This window comes from Acipenser ruthenus, chromosome 11, assembly GCF_902713425.1.
Source record: "Acipenser ruthenus chromosome 11, fAciRut3.2 maternal haplotype, whole genome shotgun sequence".
Taxonomy (NCBI): domain Eukaryota; kingdom Metazoa; phylum Chordata; class Actinopteri; order Acipenseriformes; family Acipenseridae; genus Acipenser; species Acipenser ruthenus.
The window spans coordinates 7,934,072-7,954,942 of record NC_081199.1 but is presented as its reverse complement, the minus strand read 5'-3'; the positions used below and the strand labels follow the sequence as shown (position 1 = coordinate 7,954,942).

General features: G+C 40.3%; 1 protein-coding gene across 1 annotated transcript; it reads left to right on the top strand.

The window, feature by feature from the left end:
* Nucleotides 1-1,400: 1,400 nt before the first annotated feature.
* LOC117426540 (transmembrane protein 116-like) lies at nt 1,401-17,055 on the top strand. Its single transcript, XM_059033235.1, has 11 exons — nt 1,401-1,928; nt 3,964-4,010; nt 4,116-4,179; nt 5,846-5,977; nt 11,245-11,349; nt 11,469-11,518; nt 11,922-12,005; nt 12,307-12,445; nt 14,136-14,280; nt 14,590-14,666; nt 14,948-17,055. Exons 1-11 carry the CDS (start codon nt 1,842-1,844, stop codon nt 15,134-15,136), a joined length of 1,119 nt encoding a protein of 372 aa, XP_058889218.1. The 5' UTR covers nt 1,401-1,841; the 3' UTR covers nt 15,137-17,055.
* Nucleotides 17,056-20,871: the final 3,816 nt, after the last annotated feature.

Below are 20,871 nucleotides of genomic sequence, written 5' to 3'. Positions count from 1 at the left end.
TTGCTGAATCACGCATGCCAGCAAGGAAAAGTAAAACGCTGACACACACACAGCACCATTCGCATTCCAGCGAGGTGTCCCCTAACACAGACCTCCGCTGTGTCGAGTGGAATTAGGCTGGGGGCAATTGCTCAGGCTGACAGCTGCGGTTCATTAGAGCAAACAAAAGAGACGCCTTAAAACAATCGGTAACATCTGGCAAGATACACACTGATGTTTGAAATGCCAGATGTTTTTACTGCTGGACAGGTATGCAAAAACAAAAAAAACATATTGCCACTAAACAAAGTGCATGCACATAAGTATTGACACCCCCAATTAATTCCAATAGTTAATTCTTGGTCAGCTGTCAAGTCTCCAGTTCTGAATATTGCTGGGTCCAGTTAATGTTTTTTTCAAAAACAAACACGTCTTCAAGTTGCCTGTTGAGACGCTGAAACTGGTATAGAACAGTGTTGAAATATACACCCCAGACGTGTATGCTATGGCGAGCAGTACAGAAGAAAACTGAAGAGCTTGAAGAGCTGTAAGGCATGTCATATAAGCATTTCTAACCATTTGTATTCATTTTCTATTTGGAATAAATGGTATAAATATGTGTATATTGCCACTGAAAATCATTTAGAAATGAAATGACAGATGTATCAAATGCCTTCTAGCCAATAAGTTTGTCATTGAATTTATCAAGGTTGTTTTAGTATTTGTAAATGTAACACCGATTTCCCGTAGTCACACTATCCACTTGGTGCACAGATGTAATGTGACAATAAAACTCATCCATGTTACCGGCACTTTCCTTTCCTCCCTGCTGTATTATATTGCTTTCATCCTGCTGTTGATGGCCAGCGAGCTGTGACTGCTCGCTTATCACTCACTCGTTGTATGCAGTTTAACTGTTCTGTTGACTCATTTAATCTTCAAAATTGTTGTATTTTAAGGCACTATCATCCCAGCTTTACCCCGTGAGCTATTTAAAGAATGTTTTGTGAATAAATGTAAAAACTTGACAACAGTTTCATGAATAATAACGCTTTTGTGAATATCCCTTTCAGTCACCGAGTGCGTACCACATTAAGGTTTCTTGTCTGTTTTTTAATGCATATACCGTATGTTTGTTTGTTTGTTTCATAGTGAAATGTGTTTCCACCAAGGAGTTAAAACGCTGCTTTAATGAATACATTCAAAATAAAATGGAAGTTATTAATTTAGGTCAAACAAAAAGTCAGATACTTAATGTACGAATAACAAGAAACACAATACATGCAGTCTGTTTTGTTTCTGCGTGGTGTGTCGATTCACACAATTACATGAGAACTTGTAACTAGTGCATCACACAAAAACACACCCAGCTTCCTCGCTCTATTGAAAGCCGTGCTTCACAGTACGGTACAGTACAGTGTTTCCTCTGACGACCAACTGATACTGTATTTGCTATGTCAGTGTTATTACCTGTGTAAAGTCCAGGGCGGGTGTTTTTTGTCCTATAAATTCACGTGATCTGTGCCTTGACTTGTAGGAGGAGAAGAGTGACCCATGATATATAAAGGGAAGTACACAAGACTAGTGCAGCGCAACTGCAACGTGCTGCTTGCCGGTGTACAATAAGCGAGCATGTGAATAAAAACACCCCCACTCTTTAAACGGATACCTGCATTAACGCTAAAACAAAGGGGGAATTATAAATGCAATATATTATAAACAAGCTATTCATTCTGTACGCGACATTAAAACAAACAAACAAACTACTGGAACAGTAGTTACAAGACATTTAGGAATTATACGTTTTCAAGTTAACACACTGCGGTGATAGATTTCGTATATTGGTAAATAAACTTGAAACAATGCAACGCTTTCCACGCTTTAACGAAGGGCTCCAGATTGATATTCGGATTTCAAATTTAACAGGCTTGGAACACGACTGGACAGGGGTGAGTTATCTGTTTACTAATAATGAAATGTACATACAGTCCTTATTATTACCATCTATATCTGTGTAACTTCCAGAAGGATACGTATAGTTTTATTTTAACATTCTCGAGAATCTAGACGAGCTATATAGCTTGCAGGTTGTTCACCGGTTAGGTTTCAGTTTTGCTGCTACCCTTAAGAACTCGTACATGACAGTTATTATTTGTTTGTTTATTCATACAGTAATAATATATTTGAATATTTTGTATTGTTTATTTGATACTGTTTATTGGATGTATAGTACTAACTTTGCAGCAGTGCTGTTGGGGACCCATGTGAAGTATTTAGTTCTTCGAATAATCTCTTGTGGTAGGCTACAAAACATCTTGTTACTAAGCTGCAGAAAGGGTAATGCTATATATAGCAGTCGAACGAAGCCTTCACACAATATGGTTATGTGGAGGACCATTCTGATATTGCGTTACAATACTTCATATGTTGATATCTGTACGTTTAACGTATTTATTTCTAATAGTTTTCTTTTTGTTCGAAAAAAACAACGCAAAAAAACAGTTTTTTAATGTTCTAAATAAGAGCATGTTTATTAAAACTTACCGTATTGTTCTGCATTGCTGTTTCAGTACTAATGCATTATCTTGCCTTTTTTATTTTATTGTATTATAATAATGCACACATATTGTAAACTTACAGTTCACAGGATCTGTGGTTTTACTGTGCGAGTATGCTGAAACTTCTGCATTACTTGTGTATATTGGAACTGTACAGGAGACGGTGTCTGCTAGTTTTAAAGCGAGATAGGGCTGTTTTTTGTGAGCAGTATTCTGTCAGTTCAAAGCGTACACGCGCAACTCTTTTCTGGCGCCTGTTGGAATTTATTCCGTGGTGAGAACTGACATGCACACTGTCGAGAAACTACTCACGAGCGCTTATCTGGTTCGTGTCCCACTCTGAAAGGGTTTGCAAGTGTATGTGCTCAAATTCAAAATAATAAATAAATAGATACATAGTCAATGCTGTTTGACAACAAAAAGAGCAATATACAAATGCATGGAACAAGTACAAACAAACAAACAAACAAACGCAAACAGGTATCAAAATAAGAGTTGTTATTTATGTTAAATTCTCCTTAAGGGGCAACACCGTTTGTGCAAAGTTAAACAGGAGCCCTCTAATGCAATTCATTCACAGTGTAAAGTCCACTTTTTCTGCAGTAAGCCAGCCAACCAGAATCAATTTAAGATTATATTTTGGTTTTTTATTTCTATTTCACTGAACACGTGACTGGAGTGTGAGCCAGTAGTATCTATGAGAACCCTGGCAAAAATCTTCAAGTCCAAAAAAAAAAAAAAAAAATTAAATGGGGCAGGGTCCCATAATAATATTTTGGATTCAGTTGAAGAATACTGGAGTTAAATGTACCTTTATCATGGCGTACTAGATATGGTCTTAGACAATCGCAAGTCGTTATCAGTGTCTACAATATCTTTACCCTTTAGAGTTCCCAAATTCTCATTTTTTAAGAAGATGTCTTACAGTACACACAAACAAATTTTTTTTTTTGCTATTTGTGGAAACCTACTAAAACTGAGCCTTTTTTTCATAAATAAGGAATACATTGATGTTCTTATAAAATTAAAAAGGATTTATTAAGCACGGAAAAAGTGTCATAAGAAAACGTGTGGTGACTCAAAGCAGAAAACACAATGCTTAATGACCTCTGTTATGTCCCTGGTCTGTGACACAATACTGGTCAAAAAAGTGGCAATTAAAAGGTAGGTCAAACATTCATACACAAAGCCCCTTTGGATTCCCTGGGAAGACGCGCTAGATCGGCAGATTCCTTGTACTTGCAGTATATTGTGCCTTCATTGTCCTCATTTTTAGTGCTGCTGAGAAGTTGGGGGTTTGAAAAGGAAGACTGTTAATGGAATCTGACAAAGTTCCCTAGAAAGCAGAGCTTCTAATTGGGAGCCTACAGTTAGCTTGTTGCTGAACCATTGTGAATAAAACAGTTTTTTCCCCCCTCTATTTAAGGTCTATGATGCTGTACGATGGATCCAGTTTATCATGGCAATTTTAAGGTAAATGTCCAGTTTAACAGCCAAATTGTGTTCTGTATTTCACAATACAATTCCCTTTATTTCTTCTTACAGTGAGGAAGGATAAGTAACTGTTTGTTTCTTTAGTATCTTAGGTTCAGGCTCTATCATTACTTATGCGGCATTCCAGAATTTAATCAAGACTCCAGAGGTAAGTTAAAAAGAATTTTAGAAATATAGTAAATGAAATGACGAGAGGGGCAGGGATGACAGGGATGGAAACAGCAAAGTTTTAATCAAAGTGAGCCTCTGAGGCGAGCAACACAGTAACCGAATACAGCAAGCAGTGTAACGGGACTGGAAAGCGTGCTAATCCATTTGTAATTATTGGACCCTGAAGGCTTTATTTACTGCACAAGTAAATGAACATCCAACTGGACGACTGATGAAGTACATTGACCTCATTACTGTCAGTTGAACGTTGGCTAGTTCCCCCAACCCCCAAATTCAAACAAAGAAAGGCCTTGCAGACAAGGTTCAGTCGGTGTATCAGGAGTAACAGATGTGCAGATCAACCTCACTTTCACTACTAGGGGTACCCAGGAGTGCACGTCCAAGGACAAGATTTTAAGTTTTGAAACCCATTACCTTGCACGAAAGCTTTGCAAAGTTGGCACATCGAGTAATACAGTCATGCAAAGAAATGATCTGATCCGGAGACTTTTATTTGTATGTGGGTTTGTGACCAGAAGTCAAATGTGATCCCAGAGTTAGTGATGAAAGAGTTCATTTTAGTTTTTCCAGTTTGAGCACTTTTCTAACCAGATGTTCATTGTTTTCATTTGTTCATATATATTTAGAAAAATGACTATAAGAACTTACTGTATTTTACCCCTATTGTCCTCAGGTATGGAAGTACAGAAAAGCAGTTAAACACTCACACACACACACACACACACACACACACACACACACACACACACACACACACACACCGACTATGCCCGTCAGGTGACTTTAGATAGATGGGCTCTAACCAATCAGCTGCGTTTGTCTAATCCAGAGGCAGATAGCTAAATAGGCAAAGGTTTGCACACCTGACACTGAAAAACAGTTTCAGGCCACGATTCAAAACAGAAGCCTAGATTAAGGACAATAAATACAGGAAGACAGGCCGTAACCACTAGCGACCGTGATTTGACATGATGAGTCTGCGAGGTGTTTACATTGATCTGGAGGGATACACGAGCGTCTCTCAGTGATTAACACTTTGAATTCCTTCTGAGAAGTGTAAGGAAATCTGCAGCAAAGACTGGCCCATAGAATCATCACGTTTGTGGTACATCATGGATTTGTGCGATCTTACATAGGGAAGCACCTACCAACCAAGAACTATTATCCCTTAAATCGAATTCTGTCACCTCCGTGCCTTGCCCTTGGTGGCTGAAATGCGCTTGTAGCAGGGAGATGCAGCTTTTATATCTCATAGAATGCATGCCAGGGATTCTAGCAATAAATGGAACAGTCATGTGAGGCACAGCATATTTCAGGAGTTCAAAAAAACAAGACGCAGAATTTGAGAAGAGTGATATTTTTATTGATGATTATGGCATATGACACGGATGATTCATTTGGCTTCGAACCCGCTTGGCTGGACAAGGCGAGCCCCCCGTGATTGGGGGAGGTGGAGGGATGAGTGTTTATTAAGAATCTGATTGGTTAGTAGATGGCGTGGGGCAGGCCTTCCTCCCGAACTAAAGTTCTACACCCTTATATAGACGAGTGTGTGTTAAAGATGGCAGCTGTTTTTCAAGTTGGGCTCACATACCTGCCTGGCGCTGCAGTACACTAAGCAGCAATGCTCTTGTCCTTTGCAGATCCGGCCTCTCTTCTACCTCAGCTTCACTGACCTGCTGCTGGGGGTCAGCTGGCTGGTTGGAGCTGTGTTGTACAGAGAACCTCTGGGCAGTCAGAACATCGCCTGCTACAACCTGCAATCCACAGGACAGGTACGTAACCCTTCATCTGTGCTCAAGGCTATTTGGTTGAAGATGCATTTAAATGTTTAGGTGACTGAATTGATCAACATTCTGCACGCATTTTGATGTGACTTTACAAAAAGGAAATGCACTCTGTGGGGAAAAATGCTACAAAGGCATGCATTAAACTCCAGTTACCGGTTAATAGCTTGTCAATGAACATGGGGAAATTGATCATGAAGGGAAACTAATTGGCCATTTGAGATTTTCATTATACTCTTTTATGTTTTGCATAGTTCATAGGTGAGCTATTTATCTCAAGTAAGTTACATTTCATATTTTGAATTGTGCCTAATGTAGGGTCTTTAAAATAAATAGTTACAAGCCATACAATGGGGTTCATTCATGATTAACCCATTTTGGCCTCATCGTACGCTGTGGTATAGAACTCTTTCAAGACATGTTCAGCCGCTGTGACCCCTGAAATTACAAAGTCAAAACACATAACTAAACTCTGAACACAGAGATCAACGTTTAGATATGTAAAGCAATCATATGTTAAAAAAAGACATTCGTTCTGCTAGTTAATGAGTGCATTATTGTGGAGAGAGCCGGCATCGTTTGTCTGCGTTTGGGTTTGTTTGCTCCACTCTGGTTTTTGGGAACATGGCCACAGTAAATCCATGGCAGTGCTACAAATGAAGTCAGGTTGCACAAGAAGGCTGGTTTTATGAGCAATGTAAGCCATGGGCTAGTTCAGCATTTCTGACCTTTACAATGAGTACTTAAAAATATTCTTGGACTTGGACTACAGCATTCCATCAACATGCTTACTGTATAATTATTTCAAAGCTGCCAGGACTTTGAGAGGCTTCCAGTCATAGCGAGAGTTAAAGAGCCCCAAGTTGAGTTTCACTCTCCTTAAGAAGCACCTTGCTCTGAAATATGATACCAGATGAAGTCCTGTACGCTATGAGAATGGATTGCTAGCTGCTCTTGATAATCTGAAGTATGGAAAAGGCAGTTATATCGCTGGGGTTAATAATTGCTTGGAGTAGCCTAGCAGCAATGTTTAATGGCAGTTCAGTTAAAGCTAAAGTTTTTTTTAGATTGGCCCCAACTTTTATGGTTATGATGGTCTGAGACCATGGAGAGTTTGGAATTGTAAATGCGCTGCGTGTGTCAGTGTCAATGGCTGTGTTAGTTTGTGTGTGTGTGTGTGTGTGTGTGTGTGTGTGTGTGTGTGTGTATACCTGCTGTTAAAAAAATAATGTCCTACAATTAAAGGAGTACTTTGATTAAATAAAACTAAAATACAAAAGGTTTTGATACCCCTTCTACTTTCACTATTAATTATACAATGTGGCTTGGATCTGGAAATTATTATTCCCAGTAAGAAGTAAAGTAAGCATGTGTGTGGGTGTCTGTCAACGTGTACTAGTTTTGACACAATAACAAAACAACAACTTTTGATTTATGAATTTCTTTTTACAAAGCCATCCCAAGGCACAACACGAAATGATAAGAAAGGCAACTTAAAAAGATTTTATCAAGAACAGGCGTAAACCGTTCAGGCAGCTGGTCAGCATTGACATCTTTGACTCAAGAGTAAGATCATTCGGCAGTGAATGTCCCAGGAAATGCTGACCAACCTCAGATTTCTAAGATAGAAACTAAAGGAAACTGTTATTCAAGCAAAGGCTCAGTCTCGTGCAAGGCAGCCGTACACAAACGCGTCAGGCCCTCTCGATGAAGCGCTGAGGAGCTGAGATGAGTTTATCACTGGCCCACTGGAGCTGATGGGACTGAGAGGGGCGCCCTGTTCCCAGGGGGGCTCATGTGCAGGGGGCCAGCGCTGGCAGCACTCTGTGGTACCCACCGAGCACGAGGTGCCAGCTGACAGTGCTGCCTCAACATGCAGACCGAGGTGACAGCATGCCAGCAAGCCAGAGTGGCAAGCGGTGAGACGGAAGAATCAGGCTGACAGGCTCCTCCATTGAAAAGAAAGAGGAGATGCCCAAACCGTTGAACAGAAAGAGAGGCAGGCGAGTGGAGTGAATCGGGAATGAATTGGGAGCAAGTTAACAATGAGGACCAGAGCAGGGTTTGTTCTTTCATTCTTCTAACTGTACCAGCATTTACTTGGGGAAAGGAAACAGATATCAAAGCAGGCAACACCGCTGATCTTTGATCTTTAAGTTAAAGATTTGTTAAAAGTGCTCAAAGTTAAAGAACCAACCAGAAGAATCGTCTTCCTCGAAACATTTGTTTAGCTTTTTTTTTTGTTATAAATATGTATTTGTACTGTAAGCATTTTGACTTGGCTACTTCCAATGTTTGTCTTTCATACCCATATATTTTTAAAGCCGTTGTTGACTTCATTCTAGTCCTGCTCTTTCTTTCCTGCCAGATTAAGTGCGGTGTCTTACATCCACAAAGCAGACTTGACCTTGGCATGGCATGGTATCTCGGGCCGTTCGCACGCACACACCCCCACACACACACACACACACTCACAGACACACCTCACATCCTGTTTATACTGACAGGATGGCACAGTAGCTCTTCTGAGGGTTACCCAGGACAGTTTCATAACCTGTGACTTGGTTTACAGTATTCATGCAGGAAGCATTTTTATGCCCTATTGAACAAAACATTGCAAGTATGTTTTTTTATTAATATACATTCTTTGTGTTTCAAACTGTATTGATGTGCGTGACAAACCAAGCCTATTCTTCCAGCTCTGTCAGAATTTACATGTAAGGTCATTCTGTCATTGTTAGGCTTGAACATTTTCAAGTCAAATCAGCTGTCCAAGAACCTCACTATTAATCAGTCCCTTAAGCAGTCTTCATGAACAGGTTTAGCTCTATTTGTTATTTCATTTGTTACATTTGCATTTCTCTCTGTCACATTCACAATTACTCATTACTGTTCTGTTGCCTTCTGCCATTCATTACCATCTGCTCCACTAGGAGTTGCTGTGGAAAACTTCCCCTATATTTCACGTGAATGTTGCTGTTAGTGTTTTCTTTATTAATGATGTACTACACATTTCTCCTCACCGTGGGTATTTTTTCTACCTCAGTTGATTTGTACCTTCGTTTTCCTATTGTATAGAGAGAGATTTGATGGGTGTTCTTCCGTAGGTCTGAAATGCTGTGGTGGTCATTAGTTTTACAGTAGTTAAAAGCTACTTTCTTATTCAGTGAACACAAAAAGCAACAGGAGTCTCCTTATCACCTCTGTGGAGATACCCAGTAGCATTGTGTAAATAAACACAGTGGTGTTACACAAGCCATTGCAGGTGAGGTCACACAATCCTGTTTACTTAACACTTCCCATTCCCATCTGCTTAGAGCTAACCCCCACACTGGTCAAATTTACAAAGTCGAGGATACTTGACATGCAGTACAGCTCAGATATATTAAGAGAAAGGGAAAGTGTTCATCAATTGCAGTTTCACCTCCAAATACATTCCAGTTCTTTTGTTTCCCTGCCTTACCCACACTGCCTTCAGGGTTTCACAGGCGGTATTTAGTGTTAATGACAGGTGTTGGCAAACGAGACTGTAATTAGGGATGTAGTTCTCTTTGTTTCTCTACTGCGTCCTCTTTGTATTCAATCTGTTGAACCCTTAAGGACCAATCCAATGTACATCTAGCACTTCAGTACCTTTGTGCTTCTATAAAAAAATAGTTTTCGTGCTGGTGGTAGCTGGGGATTGTTATGGTTTTTTTAAAGACAAAATGCTAATGCTAGCCCTTATGTACTATACTGGTATTAAATAATTTCCCAACGGGAGACCCCAAAGCCTGATCCTTAATCTTCAAGACACTGAAGTTACTAAGAGCTGTATTTTGAGTATCACTTGTCTCTTTCTTGTCCGTTTTCTTTGTGCTGTGTTTGTCGATCATTGTGACTTGTTCATGTTCTTGACATACCTGTAAGGAATGTGTTGTTCATAAACTTGCCCAGGAATGTAGCTGGAATCTTGGCCTTGTGTCTAGCAAGCCCAGACATACAGATGTCAAGCAGAACTTCAGAAATGTACATGTACGATGTTTACTTTACCACACTTTACTGTGGGTGGATGGATAACATCATGTGAATGTGTGTTTATTACAAAGCATGTTATAATATCAATGAGACACGTCCACCTGGCAATGTTACAGCCCATTGTTGCAGATAAATATCCATAATTATTATTATTATTTATTTCTTAGCAGACGCCCTTATCCAGGGCGACTTACAATTGTTACAAGCTATCACATTATACATTGTTTCACATTATACAGATATCACATTATTTTTACATACAATTACCCATTTATACAGTTGGGTTTTTACTGAAGCAATCTAGGTAAAGTACCTTGCTCAAAGGTACAACAGCAGTGTCCCCCACTGGGGATTGAACCCACAATCCTCCGGGCAAGAGTCCAGAGCCCTAACCACTACGCCACACTGCTGCTAACAGTCATAAAGTCTGAATTGAACTAATAAAGACACCTGTTCCTGCTGTTAGTTTGAAGTCGTGTTCAGGTTGCGATAAGGAACTAAACTGTATAGTATGTTTCAGGATAATGATTGTTTAAACAGTCATGGTTTCACACTATGGCTACACTGCAGTCAATGCATTGTTTGTTTCTTAGTTCTGTTTACACAATGTGTGAGTGTGCCTGGAAAGCCCTGATGCAGTCAAGCAGGTTTTTTCCATTCAGGGCGTGTCAGAAACAAAGATAGAGCCAAAATAGGGGTGAAAACAGAACTAGTTGACCGACCTCAGCACAGGCTACACCATGTGAATAAAACGGTCTGTCTGAGGGGAGGGGGGAGGGGGGAGGGGGGGCTGAAAGGGGACATCAAAGCTCCTGGATGTCCACTAATAAACTTTAGATTGTAAATACAATATGAATATGAAGAGTTTGTTTGTGTCGAATATGCAACTGTGTTGAAATATTACATCAGAGATCAACAGTTAAAGCAAACGTTTACAAAAGAAAAGGACGTTTGTATAATGAAAAAATATACAATGGGTCCTAATAACAAGTAGAAAATCAACAGTGTTGTGGATTACACCCAAATGTAAGGCTAGGAGTCTGTGATAATAGTTTTCAGACAGGCATGGCCAGTGAATAAGGACCCTAAAGAGTTATACAGGGGTGCTGACCCATATCTGCTATTCATAGCCAGTGTTTGTGGTAGAATACAGTGTATTTGGCAAATCCCCAGGATTGTGTTCATATAGAACTATATTAAATTGACATACTCCTGAGTAATTCTTCTTTCCTTTCCAGATATTCTACATATCTTCCTTCTTCTACACTATAAACTACACCTGGGTCCTGTACACGGATTTAAAGGAGAAGTACAACAGGACAGTGAATGGTTTCTCTCAAGTGGTGAGTACTGTACACACCGTCCTGTAATGAGCGGGGAGGGTCCCGGGACTGCATGTGATAACCAGCTGTTTTATTTATTTATTTTTTTTGTCCTGATGATTAGTGTCGTTGTGTTTCAGGGTTCAAACCATGCATATCGAGTCAGCAGGATCGTGACAATTTTATCAGGGTAAAATAAACATTTAAATTGTCTTTCTTTCTTTCTTTCTTTCTTTCTTTCTTTCTTTCTTTCTTTCTTTCTGTTCTCTCTCGCTCTCCTTTTGTCTTCACAACTGTCTCCCTACATTCTCCATTCCCCTTTCTTCCTTCTCTCCCACTTCTAACTCCTGTTTTCTTCCTCCTATTCTCTCCCTCATCTCCTCACCCCTTCCCCTCCCCCCTCTCCTCTCCCCATCTTTCTCCCCTCTCTGTCCCAGTCTAGTTACAGACCCCCTCTCTGTCCCAGTCCAGTTACAGACCCCCTCTCTGTTCCAGTCCAGTTACAGACCCCCTCTCTGTCCCAGTCCAGTTACAGACCCCCTCTCTGTCCCAGTCCAGTTACAGACCCCCTCTCTCTCTTGTCATTCCTGCAGTGTGATCCCTGTTCTCCTCATGGCTCCTGTGTTCTGGGGTGGGAATGTTGCAAAGTGCTACCAGAACTTCAGCCAGCCCTACAAGTAGGTCTTCGTAGGACTTTCCCTCTATAGCCACTGATTTTAATAGTAATGCATGCGGGAGGATTAGGTGTGAGATTCTATTACATCGACTTTGAACCTCTAATTGCCAGCCTGCCAAATCCAATGAAGCACAAAGACTAAACAGTTTGCCTTTACCAATTCAGCAGCAGGCTGGCACCCGATTGTTTTAGCAACACATTCAAGGAAGCTGCAGAGTAACTCCAGCTTGGTAAGGCTAGGGATCAGGTCTCGAATGTTCATGCCCTAATAATGCACTGTGCTCTTCTTCCTGCTTGTGCAGATGTCTTCTGATGCACACTGGGACCCTGGAGCTGGACACAGGCTACAGTGAAGGTGACACCAAGGTCTGCCACGCCATGCATTACTATGGCATCGGTGTCTTCCTGCTGACTTTCTTCTGCACGTTCACAGGCATCGTGGTAAGAAGAGCTTGAGTGCTTTTCAGATCTACTGCTGGTTTCACTTCAGGGGCATCCTCTCACTCTACATGCTGAGCACTATGGGAGCTTACCACACAGTGCACCTCAATAACCCAGAGTGACCTCTCTAGAACAATGTGGCTGTTGTAAATTCAGAGCCCCCCCCCCCCCCCCCCCCAGGTGATTTTCTGTTTTAATATGAAACAGGTAGCAGGAGCATTCCTTTCCTATTTGACTCGTAGAGTGATCATTTCAGCGGGACATGCTTGTGTCCCTATATGGGGAATGTTAACAAACTGGGCAGCCTACAAGGCCTTATTTCTGGTGATAGACAGTTAACAGATGGGCAAACAAGACAAACGCTTTAACAAGAAGTCTTCAAGGAGACAGGAGACACTGATGAACTAAGTTTGGAATTATATGTTTTAGTGTGCTTGTGGTATACTGCAGCTTTTGTCAATGTGGGTCATTGAAATGGAGGAAACAAGATGCTATAATAATGGTAACACCATTGGCTGAGATGTTGGCTCCGTTTTGACCTATCGCCAAGCTGCCAAGCCTTTGACCCACTTGCGCTGGTGTTCAGAATGACAGCATTGTTCCTCCGCTTCACGTTGCAATGTAATGAAATGGTGCCCACAGCACGCACACACTTTGAGGAAACAAGGCTTGGCATCAGCAAGTCCCATAATCAACCCATCATCACTGACCTGAGGATGGAAGAGGGTCCTGTTTCTGTTATAACTTCATTGTTCGCGTAACTGTAGTATTATTCCCAGTGCTTCCTTTTCACAGGTTGTAAATTAGTGCCAATAAGCTGGAAACCTCTACAGTCTGTTGTAACCCTAAAGTAATATACTTTATGAGTCACTCCCCTATAAATAAAATGGGATTTGTTTAGAGATGCAACTAAGGGGAATTTTATTTCCTGCTAATGTCCCCCAATCATTTTAAAGTTTCTTTTTATCTGCTCCCCATTGCTTGATAACCGTATAATTACTTTATAACATGACATAAAGCTTGCCGCGTGTGTCACTGAAATATTATTGTAATAAACTGGTTAATAATCGTGAGAAACCATTAATAAGACGTGTATATGTTTTATAAGTCCTTAAACTGAAGTGTGACCAGTTTTCTAAACACGCAACACCGTCTGTGCCAGCAATGTGGAAGCTGAACCATCTGTGCAGATAGCAGAGGCGCGTGAGGTTTCTGTGTAAATCCCATTATAACTTTTCCATGGTTTAGATTCTATGCTGTGAGCCTGGTGGAGAGAATCTCTTTATTGTGCAAGTGGGATAGCACACGGTTAGAAAATACTTACTCGTGAGCCACACAATCCTTTGATTTTTACTTCTAAAGCTAGTTTATTTTTTCTGAAATATTTTTAACAATGCATTTTCTAATGCAGCAGAGAGTGTTGTGTTAATGTAAAGTATGAAGTAGAAAGAATAATAGAGGTACCATGATTACTACACAGGATTAATTCTACAAACGCCATGTTATTAACATATCTGTTTATATCGTCGTGGTTTAAGTGTTTGGAATGTTTTGTCATTGAAGTCTGGAGTGCGAGATCTACACTCTCAGTGAAGTTACAAGTTAGGTTCCAATGGTGATGTGATGACTCGCTGTTATTATGATGATGATGGTTATTATTTGAAATGGGAATATGCTTGTTCTCACCCAGGTTTTGCTGTTGAAAGCTCGCTCACTGTACAAGCGCTTTGTGAACTCCAGAGGGTTTCTGGGAGACCAGCAGTGGGGGAACATCAGAGTGATCGAGCGCAGGGTCATCCTCTACCCCACCGCCTTCTTCTGCTGCTGGGGTCCAGGTGAGCTGAGCACCAAGCACAGCCAGGGGCACGAGCTGGAGCAGCTCCAAAACACAACACTGCTGGAGTGCAGAGCCAACGCAACATTTCACATGCTGCTGGATCGCGGTCACCCACTTTGTTTTGTGAAAAGATTCCCAAAGCCAGTATTTCAAAATGAATCCTGCGGAATAGCCTCTGATCATTTCAGCTACAGTATGATTCCTAGGTAGTTCAGTTAAAGAAGCTACAAAAAGATTGCTTTTCTCATGCATGTGAGCACTAAAGCGAGCGTCCCATTTTAAAATGTTGTTTCTTGTCTTTATTTAGCGATTGTTCTTGCGACAGTGAAGCTGTTTAACCCAACTGGCCAGGAGAAGTTCTATGTGGTCCTCTGCATCCTGCAGGTAAGACCTTTGACTCACTCAGCTCTACACCTCCCTCCTCTTTTGACTAATTCATGGTTGCAGGTTCTTTCTATGGCAGAACTACAGGATCTTTTTAAAAAGTCTGAAATGGGATAGCTGTTTTTATCTGAGTAATTTCCAACACTTTCACCGTTATGCCACTGCAACTGGGGTAATAGTTTCTCTCCACGGCAGCACTTGTGCATTGTGGTCTGTGCTCATTTTAACAATACTGCAAGCATGTTCCTGTACGTTTCAAGTGTGATCTCTGTTCTGCGCAGGCGTTCACGTCGGCTTCACAGGGCATCCTGAACTGCTTCGTGTATGGCTTCACGCAGCACATGTTCCACTTCATGAAGAAAAAGACGTCCCGGGACGTCGACACCCAGACCCCGTTACTGCGCTCCCAGAAGAAATGCTACGCCTCTCGGCACTCCATCAGCACAGGCACCTCCCTGACAACAGGCTAGACAATGTGGCCCTCGTTTACCCAATGAGGGTCAGCAACGATCAGCGATGATCCGTAGATTCTGGAATCTTCAGCATCATTCCAACTACATAAGTGCACAAAGGTGGACAGAATGTCCTGTTTAAGGGTGGTTCTGTACTCCTGAAAGGTTCCCCCTGCATTTTGGGTTAGATTAACTGAGCATTTACCCCAGTGCATAATTTGCACCAGTTTATTGTAAAATACAATGTTAACGTTGCTAAATCCAGAGTGCTATTTTACAAGCTGTCACATACACCTTATTTGTTTTGCTTGTATTATTTCATTACTGTGTTATTTTTTGAACAACGCAGTAAGGATGCGTGTTTTTTTGTTGTTATAAGAATTGTGCAGACTTTAGAGTGAAGTAAATGCTCAGTGGATTTGGTACTTTGTGTTTGATACCAGAAGAACTAAATGGGAAAGCGAGCTATTAAACATGTATGTAACTTGTTTCTGAAAATGATATTAAGACCACACCACCATCCCACCATAAAATGTCTTGAAGGACAGCTTGCTTTGTAAGTTACATCAATGGGATCATTCAGGAAAACACAGCAGTATCACATCCTATTACTTCCTTTCACAGCCTTCTGCATTAGACAGCACTTCAGCGTCGTACCGCGGTGTCCTCAGTTATTATCACTATCAGTTCATGGGCGGTAAATCATTCTACGTTGGGGCTGTGGTGTCCCCAATACTCTGAACACTACACAGTACAGACGGTTCCGTTGAAGGAATCAGTTTTCTATGTACATTGCTTTATATGCATTGACATTATTTCTTGTCTTTTTTAATGCAAAATAGTCCTCTTGCTGTTGTTGTTTTATTATTAATGTTAATAATAAAATAATAGGGCAGCAGTGTGGAGTAGTGGTTAGGGCTCTGGACTCTTGACCGGGGGGTTGTGGGTTCAATCCCAGGTGGGGGGACACTGCTGCTGTACCCTTGAGCAAGGTACTTTACCTAGAGTGCTCCAGTAAAAACCCAACTGTAAAAATGGGTAATTGTATGTAAAAATAATGTGATATCTTGTAACAATTGTAAGTCGCCCTGGATAAGGGCGTCTGCTAAGAAATAAATAATAATAATAATAATAATAATATGTCATTATTATTATAACTGGAAAGGGTAACTGAGTTTGGATACAGAATGCAGGTACACTAACTACATTGCAGCTAGTCTTACTCTGTCTTTGCAATATGCAATTCAAGTACTTACAACAAAATTAAACTATCAAGAAAATAACTTAAATATACATTAATCATGTGTTACATGCATGTACTAAATATTAGTAACTACCGTCAAACTGTATGTAGTTTGTAACCTGTATTTTGCAGTGTATCTGTGTTTTTTGAGTATTTCTTCTAAAGTAGGATTAAAAAGATTTGAGAATACTGTTCATGTGCTTGGATTTTATTTATCTATTTTGAGATATATTTGTTCCTCTTTTAATCCAGCGCAGTGTTTAGGAGGGAACTATATATTTTTAACCCCCCCTTGTAAAAACAAATGCCTTCCCCAGGTCTGTGTATCATTGTCAGTACTGGTTGGGGGGTGGAGTTACAGTTTGTGAATCCTTTAAAGGCTGATCTGTGTGGCCAAAACACCAGACAGGAAGTCAAAAGCACCCACACTCTGTCTTCAGTTTCTCCTCCAACAAAAGTTTCTTCACAACACAGGATCTAAATGGCCTTGAAGAAAAAAAATTTGTACTGAAGACAATAACAGGTGGATTTGTTTTTATTTATGTTAAGTTAAAAAAAAAAAACACAAAGAATAAAACAATTACTAGAATTATGGCTTGAACTATAACATAAGCATTGCATATCGAACAGAACAAAGGTTCTTAACAGCTCTGCACACAAGCAGATCATTTCTGTGTAAGGTTCCTTTATAATAGTTTACCACAGTAAAAAAAAAAAAATTGTAAATATATTATATTAAAGCTGTTTCTCAATTGTAGATAATATTCCATCTTCATTTTGTGAATTTGGGTCAGTCTGGCTCTGGGAGTGAAGTACATGTACAAACTGTACAGACCAGAGGAGAGAGTTGTTTGTACTGTTTACTGCTATTCAGATAATATGCAACAATCTAAAATGGTTTAAAGTATGTAACTCTACTGTCAATTTGAACAACACATTCGCTTCAGATAACGTATTATTATATTATTGTGCATTGTGTTCCATGAGTATGTGAATGCTAATTCCCTACTGCACAATCTCTTCCAGAAATGCTTGACACTATTAGCAGAGCACCACATAACCAGCAACACATAAAAAAAGAAGCAAGTGGATGATTTGTTATCATTAACTTACCATGACCTCATTGTCTGCCCTCAATGTATAGCCTTCACATTTTATAACCTAGATTCTGACTTCCTCAAGAATCTGTGTTAAGAAATGATCAAGTTTCATAACACTTCAAAACATAGGTCAAAAAATGTGCCATGCATACACAATGCCTGTGACCTACATTCACAGTGTGCAGTGTGTCTGTTGCTGGGGATCTGCATCCCTGCTTAGAGTAAATGGACAACAATATTTCCATTGCCTTAAAACATTTTCCAATGGCATGTTTTTAGATGTACTTTTACAACACTGTGCTGGAAGACTGACCAGCTGGGAAATAAAACACAATTCTTTCAAAATGAGAAACAACAATCCTCTGTGAGCCCATGCCTTCCTGTTTTGAAACAGATGTATGGCTCTGGGACAGATCTGAATTGGCAGTTATTTTGCCAAGCATTTTATGGGCAGCCAGTAATAGATTAAAAGCAGAACCAGGGCATTGGTCTTAAAAATGCCAGAAACAATTTCACTGAAGATGTTTCCCCAGTTGCTTTGGTATACTGTAGTGAAGGTACTAGAAGATCATAGTTGATTGAGCTGCCTTCTCACCTGGTGAACCGGTTACAACTGGTCCAAAATGCAGCTGCACGAATATTGACTGGTATAAAAAGGACTGAGTATATTCCACCTGTTTTGGATAATTTGCACTGGCTGCCCGTCAAGTTTCGTGTTACATTTAAGTTGTCTCTGGTAAATGCAAAAAAAAACAACAAAAAAACCTTTAGCACAAAATACTGAAGCATTTTCTTAGTGTTTTGAAGCCTGCATGGTCATGCTTTCATGAATAGAGCTGGGTCTACTGGTATTCAATTTCCCTTTGAAAGACTTGAGCCTCAGCTCTAGCTTGAACTCTCCTGCTGTTGAACTTGAGCTGCCATTGTCTTACTCTGTGTATGTTTACCTCACCCCTCTGATCACACCCAGCTAACTGCTAACTCTCTCAGTCAACAGCAGCCCTGACACTGAGCTCATACTTCCTGAACCCAATGAACTCCCCATGGCTCCAGCAACAGAAACAGACTGGCAGAGACCCTCAGGGGGAATGTGTCATTACAGTCAGCCCTGTTAAAGGTGAAGCAGCATTTACTGTGTTTCCCTTCCCTTAAAGCGGCAGTGACCTGACATCCTTGTTCAATTTGACCCCAGATCATGATCTCGAGTGAACGTTTGCTATATTCTTCTATAGTTTAGCCTCCTTGTTTAGAGAACTTTGTTGGCTTAATAGTTTGTTTTATTGGATCCATAACTTCAAGACACTCAATTAGAAATATAAGGTAGACAAATGTTTCTGCTTCATCTGTGTAAGATTAGAAACATTTGGGAACGAGAAGAGGCTGTTCAGCCCATTAAGGCTCAGCCTAGTTGTCCTTCTCTGTACTTCCTCCCTCCTAGAAGCTTTCTGCTCTGCCTCTTGACACTAACTGCAGCAGCAGGGTATGATTGAGCTCATGGAAGCAAATCAAAAAAGAGTTACAACACTACAAACTATACCAGCAACAGTACATAAGATATTGAGAAATTCACTTTTAATCTCTGATGTGTAACTGATCTGTAAATCATTAGGCTTATATGAAAGGGGAGTTCCGTTTCTATTCTAGCCATATTCATGCAACAATGGAATTTGGAATTTCTATATGGAATCCACGTGCTTAGAATTCCCCCTGCCTTGATCTATATTGCTAAAGGAGGGACCTTTTTACTTTCACAATCATGCAACACAATTGTTTGAAAACCACAGATTTGTTTGCAGTGTGTTTAGCAGAACCATGGGTGAATCACTCCTATCCGCCCTGAAATGACCTTGCTTCCCTGGCACAGGGAGCCGTTTACTCTGTGGTCTGGATGGATGTGGCTATTGCTATTGAGTTATTCTCATGTTTACATACAGTATATATTGGTCTTTTTCTGTCTTTGAGTGGTTCTGAAGAGACGCTGTCACGTGATTTCAATGCAATGAGGATGACTGTTCAGTGTCATCACTTCAGGTTCTCCAAACAAGCTCAGTACCAGGCCAAGGCAGTTATAGAGAACAACTTAATATGGGAGCATTTGCAGTGCTTTCAAACATCTTGAAATAATTATGGAAATTTAAAAAGAGCAATTAACATGACTATTTAATACAAGGGTGTCTAGATCTACATTGAATATACCCTACTATGATTTGTTGGATGCAGGTATGATGTTTAGTACCCTTCTCCTCCCTGCTGCAGGAATCATTGTCTGCTACTGAGACTGTGTTGCACTGCTCCTTATTCCTGATACTGCTGCCTGAGCTATTGATAGCTAAAACCAAACTGCTTTCCAAAGTCTGAATGATTGCTATGAGATTCTGTCCCATGTGCTGTGGGTGTAAGCCATGGTGACCTGTTTTTTCATGGTGCGGTACTGAAACCTGTCATTTGTTTTAGAGATTTAACTCAGTTGCTTTTAGCATGACTTTGTTGGTTTTATTCTCATACTGCTTATATATTTATAGCACTGGGATGGAATAAGACCCACTGCATAGCAGTTTGATCCATTGTTAGTTTTACTAGGAGTTTAACAGAACAATCATTAGCTTGTTACTTATTCACTGGGGCTGATCAAGCTTGTAGTAAAACCTGGAATGGGTGAAACACTTACTGCAGCACATCAGAATGCGTCACATGAAACGCCCTCTCTTACAAATGAATATTGCACTGTAGTAACCTGTATGAAAGTTGTCACAGGAGGTTCATGCAGAAAGCTATGTAGATCCATGGGGTTTTATTGCTGTACTCTAGCATGGGTTTGACAATTGTTGTGTTTAAATCAGTTGGATAGTAATGGGTTAAGTGCTGTATTTCTGCTCTCAAATCTGGTTTCGATTGACTTTCTTGTTCTACAGTTTCACAGCCTTGGTGTGCCATACTTATACATGCATACATGCATGCATGCATGCATACATACATACATACATACACATACACACACACACTGAGGTTCTCATAGGTACTGCCCCCCTCACCATAACTAAATCATTATCCACAACATGTGTGAGCTAGATCATGCTATTGGGGATAAATACTGAGACCCACATTAACATTTAAATTGTGGTCCTTGGTAATCTTTACATGATTATACATTGTTTGTTTACCATGTTATTATTATGAGAAGGTAAAAAAAAAAAAGAGTGTCACTTTTTTAGACTTAGGCATTTGATGCCTACATAAAGCATCCCCATCTGGCTCCAATTTCTGAGTGCATTTAATAGTCTGGTTTATATGAAAAACACACTTAAAAACACCCTGAGGCACACATACCCTGTTATATAAGAGAAAAACAATGCATGACCAAGCCCAATCCCAGATGGGCTGCAGCGCATGCAAGGTCACTAGTACTGCAA